This window comes from Ochlerotatus camptorhynchus, unplaced genomic scaffold (assembly GCF_037179485.1).
Source record: "Ochlerotatus camptorhynchus isolate MF236.1 unplaced genomic scaffold, CSIRO-AGI_Acam_v1.1 ptg000517l, whole genome shotgun sequence".
Taxonomy (NCBI): domain Eukaryota; kingdom Metazoa; phylum Arthropoda; class Insecta; order Diptera; family Culicidae; genus Ochlerotatus; species Ochlerotatus camptorhynchus.
Genome location: NW_027041001.1, coordinates 118,684 through 144,704, shown reverse-complemented (window position 1 = coordinate 144,704; position 26,021 = coordinate 118,684). Strand labels below are relative to the sequence as shown.

The 26,021-nt window shown below is 43.2% G+C and overlaps 1 protein-coding gene across 1 annotated transcript in view; it reads left to right on the top strand.

The window, feature by feature from the left end:
• Positions 1–396: 396 nt before the first annotated feature.
• LOC135712922 (liprin-alpha-1-like) overlaps positions 397–26,021 on the top strand; it is a 95,890-nt gene continuing 70,265 nt past the window's right edge. The window contains exon 1 of the mRNA XM_065236020.1: positions 397–479. Coding sequence (XP_065092092.1) covers positions 427–479 — 53 coding nt within the window. The 5' untranslated portion in view covers positions 397–426. The remainder of the gene's footprint in view (positions 480–26,021) is intronic.

Sequence of the window (26,021 nt, the reverse complement as noted above, 5' to 3'; positions counted from 1 at the left end):
TCATAATATGTATTTATAACGGCATTAATTCATTTTCAATTAGTTGTATAAACTATTGTAAATAATTATTCAAACGTTAATTTGTCGTAACTGGTAGCCATCCCACACAAACTTACACCATCAGGTTGAGGAAACTTTACCGTATCGGATGGTGGTGTTAGTTTCCGTGGGTGTGTTAACAGATTCAAATAAATTACGTTTGGATCATTGTTTACGAAAGCATATACGGCTATTTGACAATTCGACAGTGAGTATGCATAAGGGCGTAAACGCGATGATCGATTCTCTTCGTCGTTTAATACATGATAACTGTCGAATTTATCCATAGATTCTACTCTATATGCAGAAATACTGCACGTAATGTTAAAGATTTTATTTCTACATTACAGGCACCAGCCTCCATGTCACCTGCTCATTTACATCAATATGCCGCTTCGCTTAACCAGGGACAACTATCTGAATCGCTTCCATCTAGTCAGGTATGTTGAAATAGATAGGCGATACTTTGTACTATTTTTGTCAATATATGTTGAGTTAAGGAATGGTAATATAATTGAGTACATTTCCAATTTCTATGAATATGTTCGACAAAATAAATTTTTTTTTTTTTACAAAATTTGATTATTCAAAATGCAAACCATCTGGAATCAAACTAATGTGCTGTCAATTGTGATCAAAATTATACAATAAGTCAATACGTCAAGAAAATTCAGATGTACGTGCATTGATATACATTAAATGCATTTGATTACTTTTTTCAATGTTTACCTCCACTATTGTATGCCATATCGGTAAAAATGTTTCTATAAACCGTTTCAAACCTTGAATTCTTAGCTATTTGATAGCTGAATCGAAATGGCAAGTTGGGTACCTTTTAATGAGGACAACTCACAACAAATAATAATAAAAAAAACCAAATGAAACCGGAAAACAAAAGTACACCTAAGTTCATTTAAATATTTATGAAAAATTAAGTCTTTAGTTACCTTAAGCTTAAAGAGAAGATCACATTTGCCCATATTTCCCTCTGTAAAGAAAACCCAGGTATACCAGTAGGGTGCATCATTTCAAAAAAAAATATTTGCAATGGCCACCCTGCAGTTGGATTCATGACCCAAAAATATGGGTCTTTAAAAAAAATGTAAAGATTGATGAAGGTTTGAATGGTTTGAAATTTGTATGAAAATTACTAGAGAAACAATTTTTATTTCACAAAAACTGCTCTAACTTTGGTACTGTAGAAATTTAATATGTTTTCTACGATCATTCTGCTAATATATTAAGAAAGATAAAAGTGTGAATTAATTTTAAAATAGGTATCTGGTACACAGCAAAAGAAAGTTGTTGAATATTACATCGACACAGATGCACATAGGCTGGGTTGATATTTCCTCACACATTGAGAGCAAAGAGTAAACTTTACAGCTTATCACATTGGGGATAACGTTTGCACAGTTTTATGAAACTGAGGCAAAAACAAAACGAAACGGTGGTGCGCTCATCTTACCTAAAAGCTACATTCCTCAATGTGCTCTCGAAATCAGAAGCTTATGAATTTGTTCCCGGTGGGGAAAGAAGTAAAGAAGTAGCAAAAGACAAATAAAAAAGTTTAAAACCGGGATTCAAACCGCGAACTCTGTGATACAAATGCGCGTATCTCATCAGTTAGTCTAGCGACACTTGCTAGAACACTGCAATAAAAACCAAATAAGAAAATGCATTCCTTGACTCATCGCATTAAAGGATTCCTTCAAGCCAAAAAAAATTTCAAAGAGGCCAACCGAACAGCCGTCCACAGTTTTAAAAAGGGAAGTCGAAGTAAAGAGGAGCGCTCTGCATGGTATTGGAAACTGAGTGAAGTTGGATTTTTTTTTCTTTTCTTTTTTTTCTGCTCTGAGGTGGATTCATCCTTGCATATAGGTCATTCCATCGGTACGTAGGATTTGCGAACAAATTCACATCCACCCATGTAATATTATTGTATCCGTTTTATGCAATTATATCATTTTTTGATACATCAGCATGAATTACGTCTGATCAATTCATATTCATATTTGCTGTGTACACAGCAAAAAAAAAGTAATATCGATCAACGTAATTCAACTGATGTATGAAATAATGATGTAATAGCAAAAAGCAGATACAATATTACATCAATGGATGTAATTTTGTTCGCAAAATCGATGTACATCGTACAATGTGATATTACACAACCGATGGATTAACCTGGTTGCAGCAGTTTCGATGCAATATTCAACAACTTGTTTTGCTGTGTACGTTGCTTCCATCTCAACGAGATTCGCATCCAGTACCTTCCCAAGCAACACATATGATCAATAACAGTTTATAGAACCTTTGTATGACTGGTTATGGTTCAATAGCAGTTTACTCATCATGTTTTTATGAATTTGTGCTACTTGGGTTTGTAAAACGGAAAGTCGAATCCAACCGTAGTTTTACTTCTACCAATTTTAAATTTGTACTTCCACCGATGACAACAAACGGCACAAGCCGAGCTGCATTCAATGAACAAAGTACACAGAAGCTATCGACTATACGGACGATCGCAGGTTTTGTCAACAGCTGAGAGTGAACTCAACGTTTTATTTAATATTTATAAAAAAATATCCTCGGGGTAGTGAATACAATCTTTTATATACAGTATAATGACTCTTTTCATGTTATCTCGAGATTTATTTCAATCACATTACCTAATCAATGCTTATCCGTGAAATCACTGTTTTGTCTATAGGAATCGTAACTTTTTTATAGATGCAGGATGAAAAATACAGATCTACACACTTAGATTTTTTTGCCGAGATGGGCACCACCGAGCAGCTCGGCAGTCTATTTTGCTGGATCTCAGTGAAAAATTTGCCTAGATTCAGTTAACAAACGGGAATTTTGCCGAGATCTCGGCAAACAAACATAAATTTTGCTGAGATCCCAGTCAAAATAAATGCCGAGCCTGCTCGGTGGTGCCAATCTCGGCAAAAAATCTCAGCGTGTATAATGGATTATTTTTATCTAGAAACATGTTTCAAAATATGAAAACAATATTATTTTATGAAAGACGCTTATTTATATGGAACTCAGAACACCAAAATGAGTTTGCGAGTATAGAGTAAATCCTGATGAATGTGGGCGTCTTAGTGGTATACAGGTATAAAGAGAAAGAGAAGGATTAGTAATTTCCATTTAATTTCACTACCTTATCTGCTTATCCTTGACAGATACGCGTATTTTGCCTACTCGAGCATTAGTACAAGACACTGAAGAAGTCTGCACATTGTATACGAAATACGCGTATCTGTCAAGGATAAGCAAATAAGGTAATGGAATTTAATGGAAATTAGTAATCCTTCTCTTTCTCTTTATTTACAGTAAAGGTGGGACAAAAGTAAAACTTCACTTGAAAAATTCAAATAACTCAATGCTTTTGAAGCAAAAATAAATGCAGAGTGCTCGTAAAAACTCAAAAACTCAAATTTCACTCATGAGCCTACGAGTTTTGTCTTGCAAAATTTAACTACGGAATAATCGCCGATGATATTTCCTATTAAAAAAATATTGCTTGATATTTTGTCAAATTAACATACATACATGTGCATGTAATCAATTGACGTCTAAGCGGTTTTTATGAAAATGTATGAGAATCTCAAGAATGAAAGTTGATTTGCAGATTCACACACGAGTTTATTCTCTCAGGAAAGCTCAATTAATGAGATTTGATAATGATTTTCCGATCACTGCACAGGATTTTCAACTCGAGATTTACTTCTATCTATCCCAAATCCATGATCATTGACTTCAAAATCCGAAACTAGAACTATTTTTCTGAAGAGTGCTAATAAAGATTGTTTGCCCCAATTCATATCCAAAACCTCTTGTACTGGAATTAGATTCCTATAGGCAAAGTTTCTAGATTAAATGATAAGTTTGCATGTCTGCCGCATAGGTGGCACTCGAGACTACTTTTCAAATGGAGTGCTTAGAAGAATATTTCATATGGCAAAGTTTGGTATTTAGCTAATAATGCTGAAAGATTTTGACCTGTGACTCGCAGAAAGTACGATATCGATTTTTTTTAATTCAGCAAAATTGTCGTAATTTTTAAGGCAGGGGAAATGGATGTAATGTCGGCCTAAATGCCCCTAATTTGAGCCCATACATTAATTCAGCAATCGACTAAATTTTCAATAGTAACCAAAAATATCCATTACTACTGTCCCATCTGTTCATCTAGATAAAATGGATAAATAGCAGATTTTTAGCGATGGGCCCAATCTTAGATCTATAGGCCAACATTAAAGCCATTTCCCCTATATAGGCCAAAATTACAGACGTTATATGTAGTACTATAATTGTCCCATTCTTATAAATTTTGAGATATGCCATACATATATTTTTTTTAAATTGATGGATAAAAATGTAAATTACACATATTTTTTTTAGAACATACAGTGTAGAACTAGATGGATATTCCAGTAAGCGTAGCAAAATTTGGAACAGCTGACATTTCTATGAAATGCCATTTGAATATGTAAAAAAAAGTCAAAGTCATATCCCTCTACACTGCCGATCATAAGTTTGGGGTCAACCCCAAAAAACATGCAAATTGTTATGTTCATATCTCTGTCATTTTACGTTCGATTTTCGATCTTTAGGTCATTTGAAAGGTATTGAATGGAAAATTCCACGTAGGTAAATGGCTCTTGCACACAAAGCTACAACCTTTTTAAAAATTTGCTCTGAAGAATCATGACTTGAAATCAATGTAGTAGTAGAACCCTAATTCTAAAAAAAAAATGTGAAAATGTGGAGGAAATATTTATAAAATACTTAATTCATAAGAATATTTATTTAAGTCATCGATTATAAGTTTATGGTTACCCCACAGTATGGTGTTTCACTGATGTCAGTTATTGTCAAAATTTACTTTACACATTTTAAAAATATGTTAAGCCACTTACCACGTATCTAAAATTGGACGGAAAATAGTAAAAATATGATCAAAAAACATTTTCAGATTTTGTTTTGAGGGTGACTCTAAACATATGATCGGTTGTGTACTACCCATAATCGCATATCAGTCCCATATGGATAGGAAATCAAGCAAAGATGGGACTGATATGCGATTATGGGTAGTGTAGGTCTACACAAATTACTCTAAAAATACTTATTGGTAGGGGCCAAATTTCTCACATTAGCTTAGACAAGGATAAACAATAAGCCAAAGCAGGAGACTACTGAGGTACACTATTATTTGAGCTCATTCATGATAAATGCTGCATCGAACAAATGTGTTGCGATAAAAATCAAACATCCTGCCACGAAAAAAATACTGCCATCTGGTTATACTCTCATTTTTACTGCATTATTCTATACTTCACTAACATTATTATTCGTTTGATATATTCTTTTAGGTACAGTTATCACACCTTGCATCGGAAAAATCACTAGAAGATTTTCACAGTGGGAAGGAAATGACAATACCATGCGCCGATGCAGCATCTAGTGGTGCAGCATCTCCGCTTACCGCTCGCTCAATGCGATTAGAACGTTTTGCACTTGCGTTAGCGCATAGTCAAGAGGAACTTAGAAGGTAAATAAAGTAACGTCTGTAGTCCTGAAAAATAGACTCAGTATTTACCATGTTTTTGTGCTGCCAGACGATCAACAGGAAAATCAAATTTTACTAAGTTAAACAATTATTTAGCTCATGATGTGGAACACACTCATAATAACATGCGATCCCAAATGAAAATATTACAATATCAGCTTGATATGCTAAGAGGTGTCACGCAACATGTAAACTATAGAGCACCACGCCCAAAATCCATTTTAAAGTTGAAAAAAAGTCGGGTAAATATTTCCAAGCCCTATTTATTGACTCGACATCACATTCTTCCAAAAACACAAGAAAGTTCAATTAACGATGCACTGAAAAGAAGTATTCCAATTATTTCAAACATGCCATGGATCAACTCAAATTTCTCAGCTATTCTCATTAACACATCTCCATTCGCTTTGACCGATCGTCGTTTTGGAATTTTACACCACGGAAATTCTTCAAAGTCGTATTTTCAATAAACTAAAAAGCTAATTTGCACAAGGATGAGAGCTAACCAAATGATGTAGTTTTATTGATAAGGGATAGTTCTTTAGAGTGGCCAAGCTCTCCAAGAGGGACTGCAATATGAAAATTTTCTGTAACTTTTTTTAACTCTTAAATTGTTCCAAATTCAAAATTAATTACATTTCATTTTTTTTCATTAGGTGCTCCAGCTACTACAGTAACTTAACAGCCTTAATTGTTATGATATAGGGGAAATGGCTCTAATGTTGGCCTATGGATCTCGGATTAAACCCATCGCTAAAAATCGGCTAATTATCAATTTTGATAACTAGATGAACGCTTTATTGGGACGGTACTAATGGATATTTTTGGTCGCTATTGAAAATTAAGTCGATTGCTGAATTTAGGTATGGGCCCAAATTAGGTGCATTTAGGCTGACAGTACATCCATTTCCCCTATATCTATGTGTTTTTTCATTATTCCTGCCTTTACAATTCAGTATTTCAAAAAGCTTTTTTAAACCTGTATGTCAGAATAACAATTGACATCTTAAAACTAAAAATTAAAACTAAATCTTATCTAAGAATAAAGGAAATTGAGGATTGCAACGATTTTTGCCTGAAATTATTAATTATTTTGTAGTACTGTACCAGGGAGACAACGTCAAAATCATCTTCAGAACTTTGTTCTAAATCCTTTAAAGTGCTTTTTTCCTGGTAGTGCAACAACTAGACCATATTGGCAGGCCGGTTTAAAAACTTGTTTAAATATTAGAAGTTTATTCGTGAAGCAAAGTTTGGATTTCTTGTTTATAAGAGGATACAAATATTTTATATATTTGTTACATTTGGCTTGAATGCCCTCAATGTAATCTTTAAACGTTATTTTTTTTGTCTAGTACTAACCCAAGACATTTCACTTGGTTTGACCAGGAAATTGGAACTCCGTTCATAGTGACTACATAGACTACTACTAGGTTTCAAAACAGAAGCTCTAGGCTTATGTGGAAATATTATAAGTTGAGTTTTGGAAGCGTTGGGAGAAATCTCCCATTTTTGTAAATAAGAAGAGAAAATATCTAAACTTTTCTGCAGTCTGCTGCAATAACATAACCATAACAAATAACACTTTTACTATATGTTTAGTATTACTTCTGCGTGAAGTCAACGATTGACATAGTTGAAGATGCTAATTTCAAATAACAGACCCTGGCAAAAAGAGGTGAACACCGACCGCTCAAGTACCAACGGTGTGTTAGAAACAGTTCTACCGATTTTTACGCACTTCAGTTGTTATTTGAAGGAAGGCATCCAGTCGTAGGTTTGGAAAGTGCAGCTATTGTTACCCCTACTACGGTATGTGCTCCTGTCATCGTCGACTTGACGATCTCGAGGGGACACGGGTGGGGTAGGTGCTGCTACTGTACCTTTCGACCAATGACAGTAATTGATGGTACCCTCACCATCCCTCTCCAAAGGGGGAGTTTGGTAAAGAGAGATGATAAAACCGATTTGTACCTTCGTAAAAGTTGTCCTAAGCTCGCTGTGTACTCTCTATATGCAATTTTCACACTATACTTTCTCCTCCTCATCTATCGTATAAAAATTACCACTTTAGTCTGTTATTTGAAAAAAGCATCTTCAACTAAACAAATAACAGATTTGTGGCAACCCTGAGGCAAATCAGGGAGGTCCGAAGTGAAAATGTTATACAATATAGGCCCAAGAATGCTCTAACAGGTAGTCGATTAGATTTGGAATTTTGATAATTTACCTGCAGAGTTCTGTCAGTTAAATAATTTTGAACTAATTTCATAATATAAAGTGGAAAATTAAACTTTTTCAATTTAGCAATCAAACTTTCATGCCAAACACTGTCGAATGCTTTTTCTATGTCTAGAAGAGCAACTCCAGTTGAGTGGCCTTCAGATTTGTTTGAACGAATTAAATTTGTAACTCTTAAGAGTTGATGAGTAGTTGAATGCCCATGGCGAAATCCAAACTGCTCATCTGCAAAAATTGAGTACGTATTGATGTCAAGCATCATTCTATTCAAAATTATCTTTTCAAAAAGTTTACTTATTGAAGAAAGCATACTTATTGGGCGGTAGCTAGAAGCTTCAGCTGGATTTTTATCCGGCTTCAAAATTGGAACAACTTTAGCATTTTTCCATTTATCAGGAAATTATGCCAAATGGAAACATCTGTTAAATAATTTGACCAAGAAAGACAAGGTACTCTCTGGGAGTTTTTTGATGAGGATATAGAAAATTCCATCATCACCTGGAGCTTTCATATTTTGAAACTTTTTAGTTATAGACCTTACTTCGTCCAAATCAGTCCCCCAGGAATCATCAAAAATATTTTCCCGATGGAAAATATTCAGAAAATCCCGAGCAACCTGATTCTCAATAGGACTAGTAAAACCCAAACTGAAATTATGGTAACTCTCGAATTGCTTAGCAAGTTTCTGAGCTTTTTCCAAATTTGTGATCAAAATTTTACCACCTTCTTTAAGCGCTGGAATTGGCTTTTGAGGTTTTTTCAAAATTTTTGTGGGTTTCCAAAAGGGTTTGGAACTGGGGTCTAATTTAGAAACATTATTTTCAAACGTTTTGTTCCTCAGGGCAGAGAATCGCTTTTTAATTTGTTTTTGCAAATCCCGCCAGATAACTTTCATGGCAGGATCGCGTGTTCTTTGAAATTGTCTCCTGCGGACATTCTTAAGACGGATCAAGAGCTGAAGATCACCGTCTATTATAATTGAATCGAATTTAACCTCGCATTTTGGTACTGAGGCAGCTCTTGCTTCAACAATAGAAGTAGTCAGAGATTCAAGAGCATAATTAATTTCATCTTTGGTTTGCAAAGGAATGTTTGGATCTAAGTTATATTCCATAAATGTTCGATACTGCTCCCAATCAGCTCTATGGTAATTGAAAGTAGAGCTGTTGGGATTACAAATTATTTCTTGGGATATTTCAAAAGTTACTGGAAGGTGATCAGAACCGAAGTCAGCATGGGTAACCAATTGGCTACAAAGTTGACAAGAATCAGTTAAGACCAAATCAATAGTGGAGGGATTTCTTGCAGAAGAAAAGCATGTTGGGCTGTTTGGATATTTAATAGTGTAATAACCTATAGAACAATCATCAACAGAATATTACCATTGGAATTGCTTTGAGCATTATTCCATGAGCGGTGTTTTGTATTAAAATCACCAATAATGAAGAATTTAGACCTATGACGGGTAAGTTTCTGGAGGTCACCTTTGAGAAAATTCTTTTGCTTGTCTATTGGAATGGCAAATAGGCAGCTATAAACGTAAGTTGTCCAAATTTTGTTTCAACAGAAACTCCCAAAGTTTCAAAAACTTTGGTTTCAAATGAAGAAAGAATTTTATGTTTGATTCGTCTATGAATAATGATGGCAACGCGACCCTGTGGTGATCAAGATGATCATTTCTATAAATCAAGTAATTTGCGTCCTTCTTAACCTTATGGTCAGGTTTAAGGAACGTTTCAGTTATAACGGCAATATGCATTATCTTTAAGAGATCGATCATTCCAATTTAAAATATTTAATGCTTTAAAATCCATTACTGAATTTTAAAGTCATGACAATATTATTTGCAATTTTTACTCCAGTTTGAATAGCATCAAACATGGAGTTAGATTTAAGCATATCAGAAATCATGTCAATTAATGATTTCTTTAAATATTCCATTTTAGGGGCAGTAATGCTTCCTAAGTCAAAATTGTCAAAATTTCCGTTAGAATTACTTTGGTTAGTATTTTGATTTCTACCCGTTGCAATAGCAGCATAGGTAGCTCCATTAACTCGCTGAACATTGTTAGCAGCGAGGGGAGTAGGTACAGATGAAAAATTTGAAACAGGGGTGATATTTGTACCTATTGGTACGCATGTATAATTTGTTCCTCGCTGACCGTTGTAACAGCAGAGGATTTTGTACCTGGTGGGAAACGTGGAGCGTTTCCTACCTGTCGCTTAGAACGAGATGGTAGGATCGCTTTGCGAGTCTTACATTCCCAAAAACTGGATTTGTGATTTTCACCACAATTTGAACATTTAAATTTATTAGGATCTTCCTTCACAGGACAGTCGTCCTTTGCGTGAGAGGAATCTGTGGTGATTCATCTCACGCAAAGGACGACTGTCCTGTGAAGGAAGATCATAATAAATTTAAATGTTCAAATTGTGGTAAAAATCACAAATCCAATTTCCATTTCCAATTCCAACATGCATTTAGCTGGCATGTAGCAATTTTTAGTTCCGTGACCCCATCCCTGGCACTTACGGCACTGAGTGAGGTTTTGGAAATTTCCTCCAGTCTTCCTGAAGTGTTTCCACTTAACTCGGACATGGAGCATAAGGCTAGCTTTTTCTAAGGCCTTAAGGTTGTTTAGTTCACTAGACTTGAAGTGAACTAAATAAAAATCATTAGAAATCCCGTTGCGCCAATCGCCAGGACGGGATTTCATTTTCATTTTGATTACTTGGAGTGGCACAACTCCAAGTAATTTTGCCAGTTCATCTTTGATCTGATCCAGGGATTCACCACTGGGCAGTCCTTTATGACAACCTTGAACACACGTTCAGTTTTTTTTCGCTTATTTAACGTCGGTCCCTGTTCCGCAATCTAGTGCCAATCACCGACGGACATCGGTTGCCATCCATTGACGGCAATCGAATGTGCACGAAGGCAGCTTCCACACCTGCGTAGGATATCGCACCCATTCAACACACATGGGCCGGGACCAACGGCTTTACTTCCCTTCCGAAGGAAGACGTGACCAGAGATTTTTATGCCTCAGAAAAATCCCACCGACCTCGGCTGGGATTGAACCCAGACCCATTGGGGTGTGAGCAAAGCAGTCACGCTTACCACTACACCACCGGCGCCGGCAAGTTTTGGTGTCGTAAGTAAAAAAATTGTGATGCTTCTCAGTAAGATACTTGAGAAGACATTTAAATCCGTCCAAGGTTTCAGCCAATACACGGCATTCACCCCGAAGTCCAATTTGTAGTGAAAACTTAACTTTCACGAAATTCAAAAGTTCCATGCGAAGAGCATGGAAATTAGAAGTGGTTATCACAATAGGGGGAATCTTTTCCTTCTTGGCATTAAGCCGGGAAAGTTTACTAGAATTTTTCTTGGATAATGGATCATTCTCATCATCCGTGAGCAAATCACATTGATTACTCAAATTAATTTCATCAGAAGGGGGGTCAAGAGTTTGCCCCTTTCTTTTGCGTTTAGGCGTCATGGCGGCAGTAAATTTTTATCCAAATCGATTTCCAAGCAGATTACTATAAGAATCTGAAGGATCGAAGAGGAATTTTCCAAATCGATATCCAAGAAGGATTACCTCGGGTAGGGTCCAAACAAGGATCGAAGAGGAATAAGAGTTGAACAAGGTAGAAAACATAGTTGAAGATGCTAATTTCAAATAACAGACTGTTGTGGTAATTTTTATACGATAGATGGAGTAGATGAAAGCATAGAGTTGATAGTTCCGTTAGAGTACGGCAGTGTGAAGATTGTATATAGATATTAGACAAGCGAGCTAGGACAACTTTTAAGGAAGGTACAAATCGGTTTTTTCATCTCTCTTTACCAAACTCCCCCTTTGGAGAGGGATGGTGAGGGGTGTCCCCCCCCCCCGCCACCACTGGCAAAAAGAGATGAAAACCGACCCGCTCAAGTACCAACTGTGTGTTTGAAACAGTTCTACCGATTTTTTACCGCACTTCAGTTGTTATTTGAAGGATGGCATCCAGTCGTAGGTTTGGAAATTGCAACTATTGTTTACCCCTACCACGATATGTGCTCCTGTCATCGTCGACTTGACGATCTCGAGGGGACACGGGTGGGGTGAGCTGGTGCGAAAGTCCGGCTTGATTCCAAATATCGACAGCTTCGGTAGCCACAACTTGAATGCTTTTTCCGATTGAAAGTTGTTGGGTTTCATGCTTGAATCGAAAGTACCTGATGACGGTCAACTCCGACGGCAAACGGTCTTTGGGCAAATGCTTCCTCGCAATACCGGTACCTGACGCGACACGGTCAGGAGATACGTAAATGACACATATGAATAATGTGAAGCCTGAGACGAAAAGTTCCGCCTGTTCAACAGAAGTGCAGTTGAGAGGTTGAAATAACCGAGAACTTACTTACTTAAGGGTCCTGTGCACCACCAGTGGTGCAAAGGGCCAACGTGAAAGACTTCCATCCTGGGCGGCTGCTCGCTTTTGCCTTGACCTGGGCCTAGGTCACATTCCTATCGACTTGCTTAATTTCCTTATTGAGGCTCCGCCGCCATGAGCCCCTGGGTCTGCCTCTGCTGCGATGTCCTGCCGGATTCCAATCCAGCGCTTGTTTGCAGATTTCGTTTCCGCCCCGTCGAAGTGTGGCCGACCCACCTCCACTTTCGCTATCGAATTTCTGTTGCTATCGGCTTCTGATGACAACGACGATGGAGCTCGGCATTCGAGATCCAGTTGTGAGGCCACCAGGCACGAATTATATATCGCAGGCATCGGTTGATGAAGACCTGCAGCTTTTGAGTGTTCTCCGCTGATACACACCACGTCCCGCTGGCGTATAACAACACAGATTTCACGTTCGAGTTGAAAATTCGGATTTTGGTGCGTTGACTTATCTGGTTAGAACTCCATACGTTTCGTAAACTCGCAAAGGCAGCCCTAGCCTTCTTGATTCGTGCACCTATGTCGCTTTTGGTCCCGCCGTCCGACGCTATTTGGCTGCCAAGATATTGGAAACTTTCGACCTTCTCCACTGCTTGCCCCGCTACCGTAAAGTTGGAAGGGTTGCCCGTGTTGATATCCAACGATTTGGTCTTGTTGACGTTGATGGTGAGACCCGCCGCAGAGGAGCGTTCGGCTAGGTCATTGAGCTTACTCTGCATATCAGAGCACCGTTGAGCTAGTAGAACAACATCATCAGCCAAATCGAAGTCGTTGAGATGCTCCATGGTGATAGGCTGCCAAAGCAGCCCACGGTTCGGTACACGGTCTATTGCACCTACCTTGATCTCGTCGATTACGATGAGAAACAGTAGCGGTGATAGTATACATCCTTGTCTCACACCAGCGTCTACCCGGATAGGGTTGGACAAGGCTCCGTTATGCAGAACTCTGCACGTGAAAACTTCATACTGCGCTTCGATGAGGTTGACGATTTTATCCGGGACTCCCTTGCGTCTCAGGGCGCCCCACAGATTCTCGTTATTGAGACGGTCGAAAGCTTTTTCGTAGTCAATGAATACCAAATAAAGGGACTCTTGGAATTCATTGACCTACTCCAGGATGATGCGGAGCGTGACAATATGGTCCACACTCCTGCCTGCTGCCGTCGGAGAGTCGCGTCGATCTTCTCATGTATCAGATTTAGGATAACTTTGCACAGAACTTTGAGAACAATACACATTAACATGACCGAGAAGAACAGCCAAAATCATATCTCCTCCAAATTGTTTAGTTCTTGGCAGGTTTTAAAACGGTTAACAGTATTACGTCCATAAATCTGAGTAGAAAGTGTATTACAATTAAGCCAGATTTCCGTAAAAAGCGAGATTTTGAACATAACATAGTAATCCATTTATACTAGAGTGGCTCTGATATTGGAAAGCAGAGATTTTGGATGACGCGGTAGTGTTTGCTGCGGAGCTGTGGTGAGTTTTGGGGGTTGAAGACGTTGAACCTCTTATCGTAGAGTTGGTGTTGTGGTAGGTCTTGGGGGTTGAAAACGTGGAGGATGTTGTAGTCGGGGCGAAGGAATTGATTGATTGTGCCCGATGGGCAATCTTCTAGAAAGAGCAACCCTTGAAAATGCTCATTACAGCTAAAATGCTATTTTTCGGATTTATAACACTACACTCATAAAATTCGACACATTTTTATGGGCGAGTTTCTATGTAAAATTTCACATGATTTTCATGTGTCCACACATAAACAGACTCCACTCAGAAGTACACATGAAATTTATGAGTCAAATTAATAGTATGTGTGGTTACACATCAATGTTATGTATACACATAAAAGTTATGTACCCGACACATATATATCATTTGTTTATCACATTGCAAAAATTCATGTGTGGGACACATAAAAATAATGATTGAATTTTGTATTAGTGTATGAGATATTTTAATGATAATTCTTATTTACAAGAGTGTACATGACTCATAAAACCTGTCAAATTAGCTTTCAGAGGGTTACAATAACGATTAGCGGTATGATGATGGTCCTCTACAAAGGTTTGAGCTGGACGATTTATCTTTTAGATAATTAAATATGACATTTTTACCAGGATATCAAACAAAATCGAACTGGCTACAGTTACACATATAAATTCCCTCTAGAGTTAACAGTTGCTTCAAAGCGATGTAAATGTGGAAAAGCTCAGGTGTTCACGTCTTAGTCCGCCTTTCTGTCCACCTAATGTATTTATAAGTATTACAAGCGATCAAGAGTTAAGTTAAGAGTCAACAAAGCATCCTATTACACAAGCAACCCCCCATTTGTGTGCGTGTGTTTTTTTTTTTTTTTTTTTTTTTTTATAGTAAGGTTTAGGAAAGCTTCAAGAAGCCTGGCCTGTAGTGAAGGTGGCACGGTGTGGTATCCACTAGTTGCCTAGTGCAGCTCCACTAAAACCCATTCCTTACTCTCTCCTCTGCCTGGATCCCCCGGGACCACTGTGAAGCGACTACTTCGGGGGGTGGCTGTGCTCATGCACTTGTCGTACTCTCAGCGCTAGCTGGCGTTGCTAGATCGCTGCTCTTCTCTCCATTTACGCTGCAGCTCTGACATAATCTGTGTGACTGCCCTGCTGACGGCATTCCAAGAGTCCTCCTCTCGACACATTTCATCAACGACATTCTCCACGTTAAGGACGGGCATCTCCGTTCGCACTGCCTCGAACCTTGGACAGTCAAAGACCACATGCTCCGGCGTTTCATCGACGTTGCCACACTCCGGACAGAGGGGTGACGCTGCGTGTCCGAACCGATGCAGGTATTTCCTGAAGCAGCCGTGGCCAGACAGGAACTGCGTTAGGTGGAAATTGACTTCTCCGTGTTTTCTGTTCACCCAGGTCGAAAGAATCGGTATTAGTCTATGTGTCCATCTACCGTTCTCCGTCGTGTTCCACTCCTGTTGCCACTTAGCCAATGACTCCACTCTCACAACTTTCCGTACTCTTCCGGCTTCTCTCTGCCTGTAGCACTCACTGTCCTCCGCCAGGGTGATGCCGATAGGGATCATACCGGCGATAACGCATACTGCTTCCGACGAGATGGTTCTGTACGCACTCACGACTCGCATGGCCATGAGCCGGAACGTACTGCTCAGTTTCCTTTGGTTCTGCTTCGTTTCCAGCGCTGGAACCCAGGCTGGACCTCCATATCTCAGTATCGATGATGACACGCTGGCCAGAAGACGCCTCTTGCTACTGCTGGGACCAGCGTTGTTCGGCATGATTCTAGCTATCGCGTTGATGGCCTTCGAAGCCTTCTCACAGGCATATTCGACGTGGCTGTTGAAGTTTAACCGGTCATCGATCATCACTCCCAGGTATTTTAACACACGCTTCGAGGCTATGGTGTGCTCCCCGACGGTGATTTCCGCCCGCTGTACCGCTTTACAGTTACTGACCAATAACACTTCCGTTTTGTGGTGGGCTATTTGCAGCTTCGCTCCTTTCATCCAGTTACCAATCATGTCGATTGCCTCGGTTGACAACACTTCCACCTCTTCCAGCGTCTCGCCTGTTACCGTCAAGACGACGTCGTCCGCAAAGCCAACGATCTCAACTCCTTTGGGCAGTTTCAGCGTTAGCACGCCGTTGTACATCCCGTTCCAGAGCGTTGGACCAAGGATGGAGCCTTGTGGAACTCCCGCTGTGATCCTAATCGATCTCTGTCCCATGTCTGTCTCGTAGACCAGAACCCGGTTCTGGAAATAACTCCTCAGGATCCTGCACAGGTAGTCAGGGACCCTCATTCTATGCAGTGCTTCGGCGATGGCCTCCCAGCTGGCGCTGTTGAACGCATTCTTGACGTCGATCGTTATGACGGCGCAATATCGATCTCCTCTCCGCTTCTGTTTGGACGCCTTTTCAGCTCTCTCGACCACTGTCCGAATTGCATCCACCGTCGATCTCCCTTTCCGGAATCCGAACTGCCTCTCCGACAATCCGTGCTCACTCTCCGTGTATTTCGTCAGCCTGTTTAGGATGATCCTCTCCAAGAGTTTTCCGAGTGTATCCAGCAGGCATATAGGCCTGTATGATGCTGGATCCCCCGGCGGTTTTCCTGGTTTCGGCAGCAACACTAGCTTCTGTATCTTCCACCTGTCAGGGAAGTGACCCTCGTTCAGGCATTTCTGCAGCACCATCCTGAACATGTCCGGGGATGACTGGATCGCCGCTTTCAACGCTACGTTGGGGATTCCATCCGGACCGGGAGCTTTCTTCACCTTCAATCCTTTCGCCACTACTACGAGCTCCTCGTTGGTGATTTCGACGTTATCTCCCTCTCTTTCTCCGTACGGTGTAGGTGGCCAGGTTGTTGGGTCGTGCTTCGGGAAAAGTCCTTCCACGATGACTTTCAGCTTCTCTGGGCACATTTCAGCGGGCATCGTTGGACCTCTGATCTTCGCCATCACGACTCGGTATGCGTCGCCCCAGGGGTTGGCATCAGCGTCTTGACACAGCTCCTTAAAACAGTTCGACTTGCTCTGCTTAATCACTCGTTTAAAAGCGGCCCTGGCCGCTCGAAACACTTCTCTTCGTTCCTCTCTGTCTGCTTCCGTTCTTGCTCTCTGAACACGTCTTCTGGCTCTGAGACAACTAGCGCGGAGAGTACTAAGTGCCTCGTTCCACCAGTAGACTGGACGCCGTCTGTTATTTGGCTCCAGTTTCCTCGGCATGGTCGTGTCACATGCTCTCACTAACGTTTCTGTCAGCTCGTCCGCATTTAGATCTACGGGACTCCCGTCCACACGAAGTGCCTCAACGAACAAATCCTTGTCGAAAGCTTTCGTCTTCCACTTTCGGTCACAAGTTCTCGTCCTCCGTACTGCCACAGTATTCCGTTGACCGATGCCATATCGTATCGCCTGATGGTCGCTATGGGTATATCCTTCGCACACTCTCCAATCCATGTTTGCCATCAGCGACGGACTGCAGAAAGTAACGTCGATAATGGATTCTCGGCCATCTCTGCGAAAAGTGCTGCTGGTGCCTTTATTGGCCAGCATAACTTCCAGTTTTGCCAGAGCTTCCAGCAGACTGTGCCCTCTTGCATTGGAACACCTGCTTCCCCACTCCACTGCCCAAGCATTGAAGTCTCCTCCGATGACTACCGGTCGTCGTCCGACCAGCTCTTCGGTAAGTCCATCAAGCATCTCGTAGAACTTCTCAATCGTCCATCTGGGGGGTGCGTAACAACTACACATGAAGATTCCGTTGATTTTGGCGATGACGAAGCCTTCGTATGAGCTCGCAACCACTTCTTGAATGGGGTATCTGCCCATAACTTGTATAGCTGCCATCCCAGCTCTATCCGCAACCCAGTAACCGTTATCGGGAGGGACTCGATACGGTTCCGCAATGATTGCAACGTCGCACTTTGTTTCTGTTGTCGACTGCCACAACAGTTGCTGAGCAATGTCGCAATGATTGAGGTTTATTTGGGTTACCTCCATTACTGTTGGCCTGCCATCGCCTTTTTGTATGCTAGGCATTTGAAGCCTCCCGTCGTATGATCGTTACCGTCCTCTTTTTTGCAGAGCATACACCTCGGATGCTTCGTGCAGCCTCTTGCAATATGGCCTTTCTCTCCGCATTTCCTGCACAGATCAGATCTGTCAGGGCCATTGCAGTTCCTCGCCTGGTGACCGAATCCCATGCACTTGAAGCATCGCTCCAATTGCTTGGTAACCCGAGGAGTGGCTTTCAGCGAGCACAACGACCAGCCAACCTTGACCTTGCCCGTCTCCAACAGCTTATTCGCTGTAGCTGTCGAAAGCCGTATAACCGCCGTTTGCATGCCGCCGTACGCCTTCCTCATGCGGATTGACATCGGGACATCTCCCAGATCGCAGTGCACTCTCAACGCACTTCTTAGCTCCTCTTCTGTGGTGATCTCGTCCAGGTCCCTGCACTCGACCACTGTCTCCTGGGATAGAGCTCTTACGCTCGCCCCTTCGCCAAGAGACTTTTCGACGAGCTCCTTGAAGGCTGAGCTCTTGATAGCAGGATCCTTCTTCAGCTCAAAGAGGATCTCGCCTTTCTGGGTTCGCCTGGTTTTCACCACGTTCTCTCCTAGTTGCTTCAACTCCGGATCCTCTCGTACCTTCCGGAGGAGTGCTGCATACGACGTTTTGTCCTTAGCTTCGACGATCAGAGCATCGCCCTTACTTCGCTCCCGACGAGTCCTGGGTATCACCTTCTTCTGTTCAGCTTTCTTCTTCATGTCTTTTTCCTTCCGTTTTTTCCACTTCTCCTTTGGCTTCTCGACGGTACGCCAGCCTTCCTCCTTGTTGTCTTCTTTGTCGTTCTTGACTTTTTTCAACTCCTCTTCCTCTCCTGGAGTTTCCCTTTTCCTCTTCTCCGAGCGTGGATTTCGAGGTCCCTTTGGCGTCTCCTGTATTTCAGCTGCTGCTTTCTCCTTGGCCTCGATCAGTGCCCTTTCGGCAGTTACGGACCTCGTCCTCAGCGCATCCTGTTCACGTTCGGCAGCAATAATGGCGGATTTGATGCCCGTCACCATTTCCTTTATTGCCTTGTGGACGTTGCTCTTATCCTTGATGAAGTCATGGAGTTCATTGATCCTCCTCCTGACCTCCATCAATTTGGTCTTCCCAAGCTGCAATCCTTCTTGGGGTGTGCTACTGCTGGATTTCGGTGTGAACACCTGGCTTAGCATAAGACCTAGCTCTCCTTGGTGTCCTTGCTGCTCACCTTGGGGCTTACTGCTGCTGTTGGAACTCGCTGTTGCCTCCAGGTTCAACACTGGTGATCTCTGCAATATCCCGCTCCTTGCGAACAGGTTCGCTCCTCCGTTTTCAATTTCTGGCGTCTTGCCGTCGTCCTTCATATTTTTTTGGGTTTTCTCATTTTCTTCTTTTTTGTTTTTTTCTCCGTTTTTCTCCATTCTGTTGGGTCCCCCCTCCGGGCCGCTATCTCCACTCGTTGTATGTAGTCGCCTATCGTGATCCCATGGTTATCTATGCAAGCAGGGAGGCCATGCTAGGGTTGACACGGTCCTTCATGGGGGCCGTGTTCAGAGCCAGATCGGCGTAAGTCAGGAATGTTACATCTGAGTCTACTACTCACCAATCACCAATTGGTGACGAGTTTTGAACGTATCCGGAGGCCTGCCAAGGTTTTACCGGGACGGGGGCAGCCGCACTATTAGCCCACTCGCCATTTCAAGAAGGTGTCACCCTTCTTTACTTAGGGAGCAGAATAGCACGACTGTCAGCCCTGTAGCGTGGTATCCAATCCATTGTGCCGTGTCGTGTCCATAGTTCCATGCCGTATCCAGTATGCCGTAATAAGGATCTTACTGGCGTCGATCCTAATGTGCCGGTTGGCACTCCTGCGGGTTGACGAAGCATTTCCTCGATCGCCGTGTTATGGTTACCGCGCCAGTGTTCGCATCGCACCCCCTCACTTTGCTATTGTCAGAAGGACAACATTGCCCAGGCTACACCACGGGGAGGTGTGAGGTAGGAACTTGTGAGGACCAGAGATAGGAAAAACGCTCTTCCCAGGTTGTCAATTCACCATTTGTCTGGTCTGTAGTGAAGTTGGCACGGTGTGGTATCCACTAGTTGCCTAGTGCAGCTCCACTAAAACCCATTCCTTACTCTCTCTTCTGCCTGGATCCCCCCGGGACCACTGTGAAGCGATTACTTCGGGGGGTGGCTAGTGCTCTCAGCGCTAGCTGGCGTTGCTAGATCGTTGCTCTTCTCTCCATTTACGCTGCAGCTCCGACATTATCTGCGTGACTGCCCTGCTGACGGCATTCCAAGTGTCCTCCTCTCGACACATTTCAATGACGACATTCTCCACGTTAAGGACGGGCATCTCCGTTCGCACTGTTTCGAACCTTGGACAGTCGAAGACCACATGCTCCGGCGTTTCATCGACGTTGCCACACTCCGGACAGAGGGGTGACGCTGCGTGTCCGAACCGATGCAGGTATTTCCTGAAGCAGCCGTGGCCAGACAGGAACTGCGTTACGTGAAAATTGACTTCTCCGTGTTTTCTGTTCACCCAGGTCGAAAGAATCGTTATTAGTCTATGTGTGTATCTACCGTTCTCCGTCGTGTTCCACTCCTGTTGCCACTTAGCCAATGACTCCACTCTCACAACTTTCCGTACTCTTCCGGCTTCTCTCTGCCTGTAGCACTCGCTGTCCTCCGCCAGGGTGATGCCAGGCATTTCTGCAGCACCATCCTGAACATGTCCGGGGACGCCTGGATCGCCATTTTCAATGCTACGTTGGGGATTCCATCTGGACCGGGAGATTTCTTCACCTTAAATCCTTTAGCCACTGCTACGAGTTCCTCGTTGGTGACTTAGATGTTATCTCACTCTCCTTCTCCGTACGGTGTAGGTGGCTAGGTTGTTGGGTCGTGCTTCGGGAAAAGTCCTTCCACGATGACTTTCAGGTTCTCTGGGCACATTTCAGAGGGCATCGTTGGACCTCTGATCTTTGCCATCACGACTCGGTTGGCATCTGCGTTTCGACACAGCTCCTTAAAACAGTTCGACTTGCTCTGCTTTATCTCTCGTTTAAGTTCGGTCCTGGCCGCTCCTCTTCTTTTCTCTCTGTCTGCTTCTGTTCTTGCTCTCTGAACACGTATTCTGGCTCTGAAACAACTAGCGCGGAGGGTGCTAAGTGCCTCGTTCCACCAGTAAACTGGACGCCGTCTGTTATTTGGCTCCAGTTTCCTCGGCATGGTCGTGTCACATGCTCTCACTAACGTTTCTGTCAGCTCGTCCGCGTTCAGAACCACGCCATATCGGATCGCCTGATGGTCGCTATGGGTATATCCTTCGCACACTCTCCAATCCATGTTTGTCACCAGCGACGGACTACAGAAAGTAACGTCGATAATGGATTCCCGGCCATTTCTGCGAAAAGTGCTGCTGGTGCCTACGTTGGCCAGCATAACTTCCAGTTTTGCCAGAGCTTCCAGCAGACTGTGCCCTCTTGCATTCGAACACCTGCTTCCCCACTCCACTGCCCAAGCATTGAAATATCCTCCGATGACTACCGGTCGTCGTCCGATCAGCTCTTCGGTAAGTCCATCCAGCATCTCATGGACCTTATCTATCGTCCATCTGGGGGGTGCGTAACAACTACATATGAAAATTCCGTTAATTTTGTCGATCACAAAACCTTTTAACGAGCTCGCAACTTCTTCTTGAATAGGGTATCTGCCCATAACTTGTATAGCCGCCATCCCAGCTCTATCCGCCACCCAGTTACCGTTATCGGGAGGGACTCGATACGGTTCCTCAATAACTGCAACGTCGCATTTTGTTTCTGTTGTCGACTGCCACAACAGTTGCTGTGCAGTGTCGCAATGATTGAGGTTTATTTGGGTTACCTCCATTACTGTTGGCCTGCAATTGCCTTTTTATATGCTAGGCATTTCAAGCCTTCCGTTGTATGATCGTTACCGTCCTATTTTTTGCAGAGCATAAACCTCGGTTGCTTCGTGCAGCCTCTTGCAATATGGCCTTTCTCTCCGAATTTCCTGCACAGATTAGGTCTATCAGGGCCATTGCAGTTCCTCGCCTGGTGACCGAATCCCATGCACTTGAAGCATCGTTCCAGTTGCTTGAGAACCCGAGGAGTGACTTTCAGTGAGCACACTGACAAGCCAACCTTGACCTTGCCCGTCTCCAACAGCTCATTCGCTGCAACTGTCGAAAGCCGTATCACCGCCGTTTGCATGCCACCGTACGCCTTTCTCATCCGGATTGACATCGGGACATCTCCCAGATTGCAGTGCACTCTCAACGCACTTCTTAGCTCCTCTTCTGTAGTGATCTCGTCCAGGTCCCTGCACTCGATCACTGTCTCCTGGGATAGAGCTCTTACGCTCGCCCGTTCGCCAAGAGACTTTTCGACGAGCTCCTTGAAGGCTGAGCTCTTGATCGCAGAATCCTTCAAAGAGCATCTCGCCTTTCTGGATGCGCCTGGTTTACCTAGTTGCTTCAACTCCGGATCTTCTCGAACCTTCCGGAGGAGTGCTGCACGAAACGAAAATCAATTATTTTATTCATGTTCATTTTATTCACTTATACATTTTTGCCAAAACATCAGTCTTATACATTCCATAAGACAAACCACATAGGTCCTATAAGAATGCATAAAAGGTATGTGTGACCGCTTATACATTTCATTTGGCACATGAGCTTCATTAACTTTTTGGAAGGCGTCTGATTATCAGTTGGCTTATACATTTTATGAATAATCAGCAATAGAAATTTGCCAAAAGGTAGATTTCTATCCGTGTGCATACGACGTTTTGTCTTTTGCTTCGACGATCAGAGCATCGCCCTTACTTCGCTCCCGATGAGTCCTGGATATCTCCTTCTTCTGTTCTTCTTTCTTCTTCACTTCTTTTTCCTTCCGTTTTTTTCCACTTCTCCTTCGGCTTCTCGATGGTAGGCCATCCTTCCTCCTTGTTGTCTTGCTTGTCGTTCTTGACTTTTTTCAACTCCTCTTCCTCTCCTGGCATTTCCCTTTTCCTCTTCTCCGAGCGTGGATTTCGAGGTCCCTTTGGTGTCTCCTGTGTTTCAGCTGATGCTTTCTCCTTGACCTCGATTAGTGCCTTTTCGGCAGTCACGGATCTCGTCCTCAGTGCATCCTGTTCACGTTCGGCAGCAATCATCGTGGATTTGATGCCCGTCACCATTTCCTTTATTGCTTTGTGGACGTTGCTCTTATCCTTGACGAAGTCATGGAGTTCATTTATCCTCCTCCTGACCTCCATCAATTTGGTTTTTCCAAGCTGCAATCCTTCTTGGGGTGTGCTACTGCTGGATTTCGGTGTGAACATCTGGCTTAGCATAAGACATAGCTCTCCTTGGTGTCCTTGCTGCTCACCGTGGGGCTTACTGCTGCAGCTAGAACTCGCTGTGGCCGCCAGGTTCAACACTGTTGATCTCTGCAATATCCCGCTCCTTGCGAACACGTTCGCTCCTCCGTTTTCACTTTCTGGTGACTTACGGTCGTCCTTCATATTTGGGTTAGGGTTTTCTCTTTTTCCTCTTGTTTGTTTTTTTCTCCGTTTTTCTCCATTCTGTTGGGCCCCCCCTCCGGGCCGCTATCTCCACTCGTTGTATGTATTCGCCTATCGTGATCCCCTGGTTATCTATGCAAGCAGGGAGGCCATGCTAGGGTTGACACGGTCCTTCATGGGGGCCGTGTTCAGAGCCAGATCGGCGTAAGTCAGGAATGTTACATCTGAGCCTACTACTCACCAACCACCAATTGGTGACGAGTTTTGAACGTATCCGGAGGCCTGCCAAGGTTTTACCGGAACGGGGGCAGCCGCACTATTAGCCCACTCGCCATTTCAAGAAGGTGTCACCCTTCTTTACTTAGGGAGCAGAATAGCACGACTGTCAGCCCTGTAGCGTGGTATCCAATCCAATGTGTTGCGTGTTTGTTCTCCTTCTGGCAAAGTGTGGGACTTTTAACCACTAAAACCTTACTCGCCTCTAGCCACTATCTTCCCGGAACTCCCCTAGAGTATTTCGTCGGGGGGGGGGGGGGGGCTGTGCTCGAAAGAATCGGTATTAGCCTGTGTGTCCATCTACCGTTCTCCGCTGCGTCCCACTCCTGTTGCCACTTAACCATCGACTCCGTTCTCACCATTTTTCGAACTCCTCTGGTATCTCTTCGCATATAGCATTCGGTGTCCTCCGCCAAGGTTATGACGATGGGTATCATACCGGCGATAACGCATACTGCTTCCGTCGAAATTGTTCTGTACGCACTCACGACTCGCATGGCCATGAGGCGGAACGTACTGTTCAATTTTCTTTGGTTCTTCTTCGTTTTCAGCGCTGCATCCCAGGCTGGACCTCCATACCTCAGTATCGACGACGATACACTAGCCAGAAGACGCCTCTTGCTGCTGCTTGGTCCAGAATTGTTAGGCATGATTCTGGCTATCGCATTGATGGCCTTCGCCGCCTTCTCACATGCGTAGTCGACGTGGCTATTGAAGTTTAGCCGGTCATCGATCATCACTCCAAGATACTTCAGCACGCGCTTTGATGCTATGGCGTTCTCCTCGACGGTAATTTCTGCTCGCTGAACAGCTTTGCAGTTACTGACAAATAGCACTTCCGTTTTGTGGTGGGCTATCTGCAGCTTCGCTCCTTGCATCCAGTTGGAAACCGTGCCGATCGCCTCGGTTGCCAGCATTTCTACCTCTTCTAACGTCTCGCCCAGGGCGTCACAATATCAGCTTCAATCGACCAAATCGATGCGACGAAGAGACTACTGGCTTTCTTTTTCTGTTAAAGTCGAACAGCTTCGCAGCATTCTAGAACATCAGTCGGCGTGCACAAACAAATGTTCAATCGCTTGTCTCTCTTTCTCCCGTCGCTCCATTGGTCATCCTTTCAAGCTTCGTCGAAACGGATGAGCGAAAGAGCGCTCGACTTTGATAGTTTTCTCTTTCATGAAACACATCAACAGAGGTTTCATGACGTATATGACGGAAAATGAAATAACACATTTAAAGCATTTCTCACGTCAAAACACTTGAAGATTACACGTCATATTTCTAATTTATCTTCCATCCATATATTTATCTAAAAAAATGATCGAAAACGGGACATAACGCATTTTAAACAAATTGAAAGAGCGGTGATAGAGTGTTCGTGAAAGGGGATTGAAAGCCATAATGAGGATCGTTTAACTAGAAAATCGACGTTAGTTACATTGAAAGCGATGAGCAAAGCAACGACGAGAAGTTCCACAGCCAGCCTTTCCTTCTAAGCGTCCTGCTTTTTTATTTTCGTTTCTTGCTGATAGTCTAGCTAGGCGTTATAGAAATGAAGCGTCGAACACGTATGTATGAGAGAAACAAAACACGAGTTCATTTTAGAGCTTCGAAATTGTAGAGCCCTGGTCTCGCCTACTACCGCCAACACGATATCGTCCGCAAATCCTACGATCTCAACTCCTTTGAGCAACTTCAGCGTTAGCACGCCGTTGTACATCACGTTCCAGAGCGTTGGGCCAAGGATGGAGGAAGGTCCGTCTCGTAGACTAGAACCCGGTTCTGGAAGTAACTCCTTATAATAATACACAGGTAATCAGGAACCCTCATTCCATGCAGTGCTTCGGCGATGGCCTCCCAGCTGGCGCTGTTGAATGCGTTCTTCACGTCGATCGTTATCACGGCGCAATATCGATCTCCTCTCCGCTTCTGTTTAGACGCTTTCTCGGCACTCTCGACCACTGTCCGAATTGCATCCACCGTTGATCTCCCTTTCCGGAATCCGAACTGCCTCACCGACAATCCATGCTCACTCTCCGTAAAATTCGTTAGCCTGTTGAGGATGATCTTCTCCAATAGCTTTCCGACTGTATCCAGCAAGCATATAGGCCTATACGATGCTGGATCCCCGGCGGTTTTCCGGGTTTCGGCAGCAGCACTAGCTTCTGTATCTTCCATCGGTCCGGGAAGTGACCTTCATCCAGACACTTCTGCAGCACTATCCTGAACATGTCCGGGAACGCCTGGATCGCCGCCTTCAACGCCACGTTGGGGATTCCATCCGGACCGGGAGCTTTCTTCGTCTTCAGTCCTTTCGCCACTGCTACGAGTTCCTCGTTGGAGACTTGTCTAC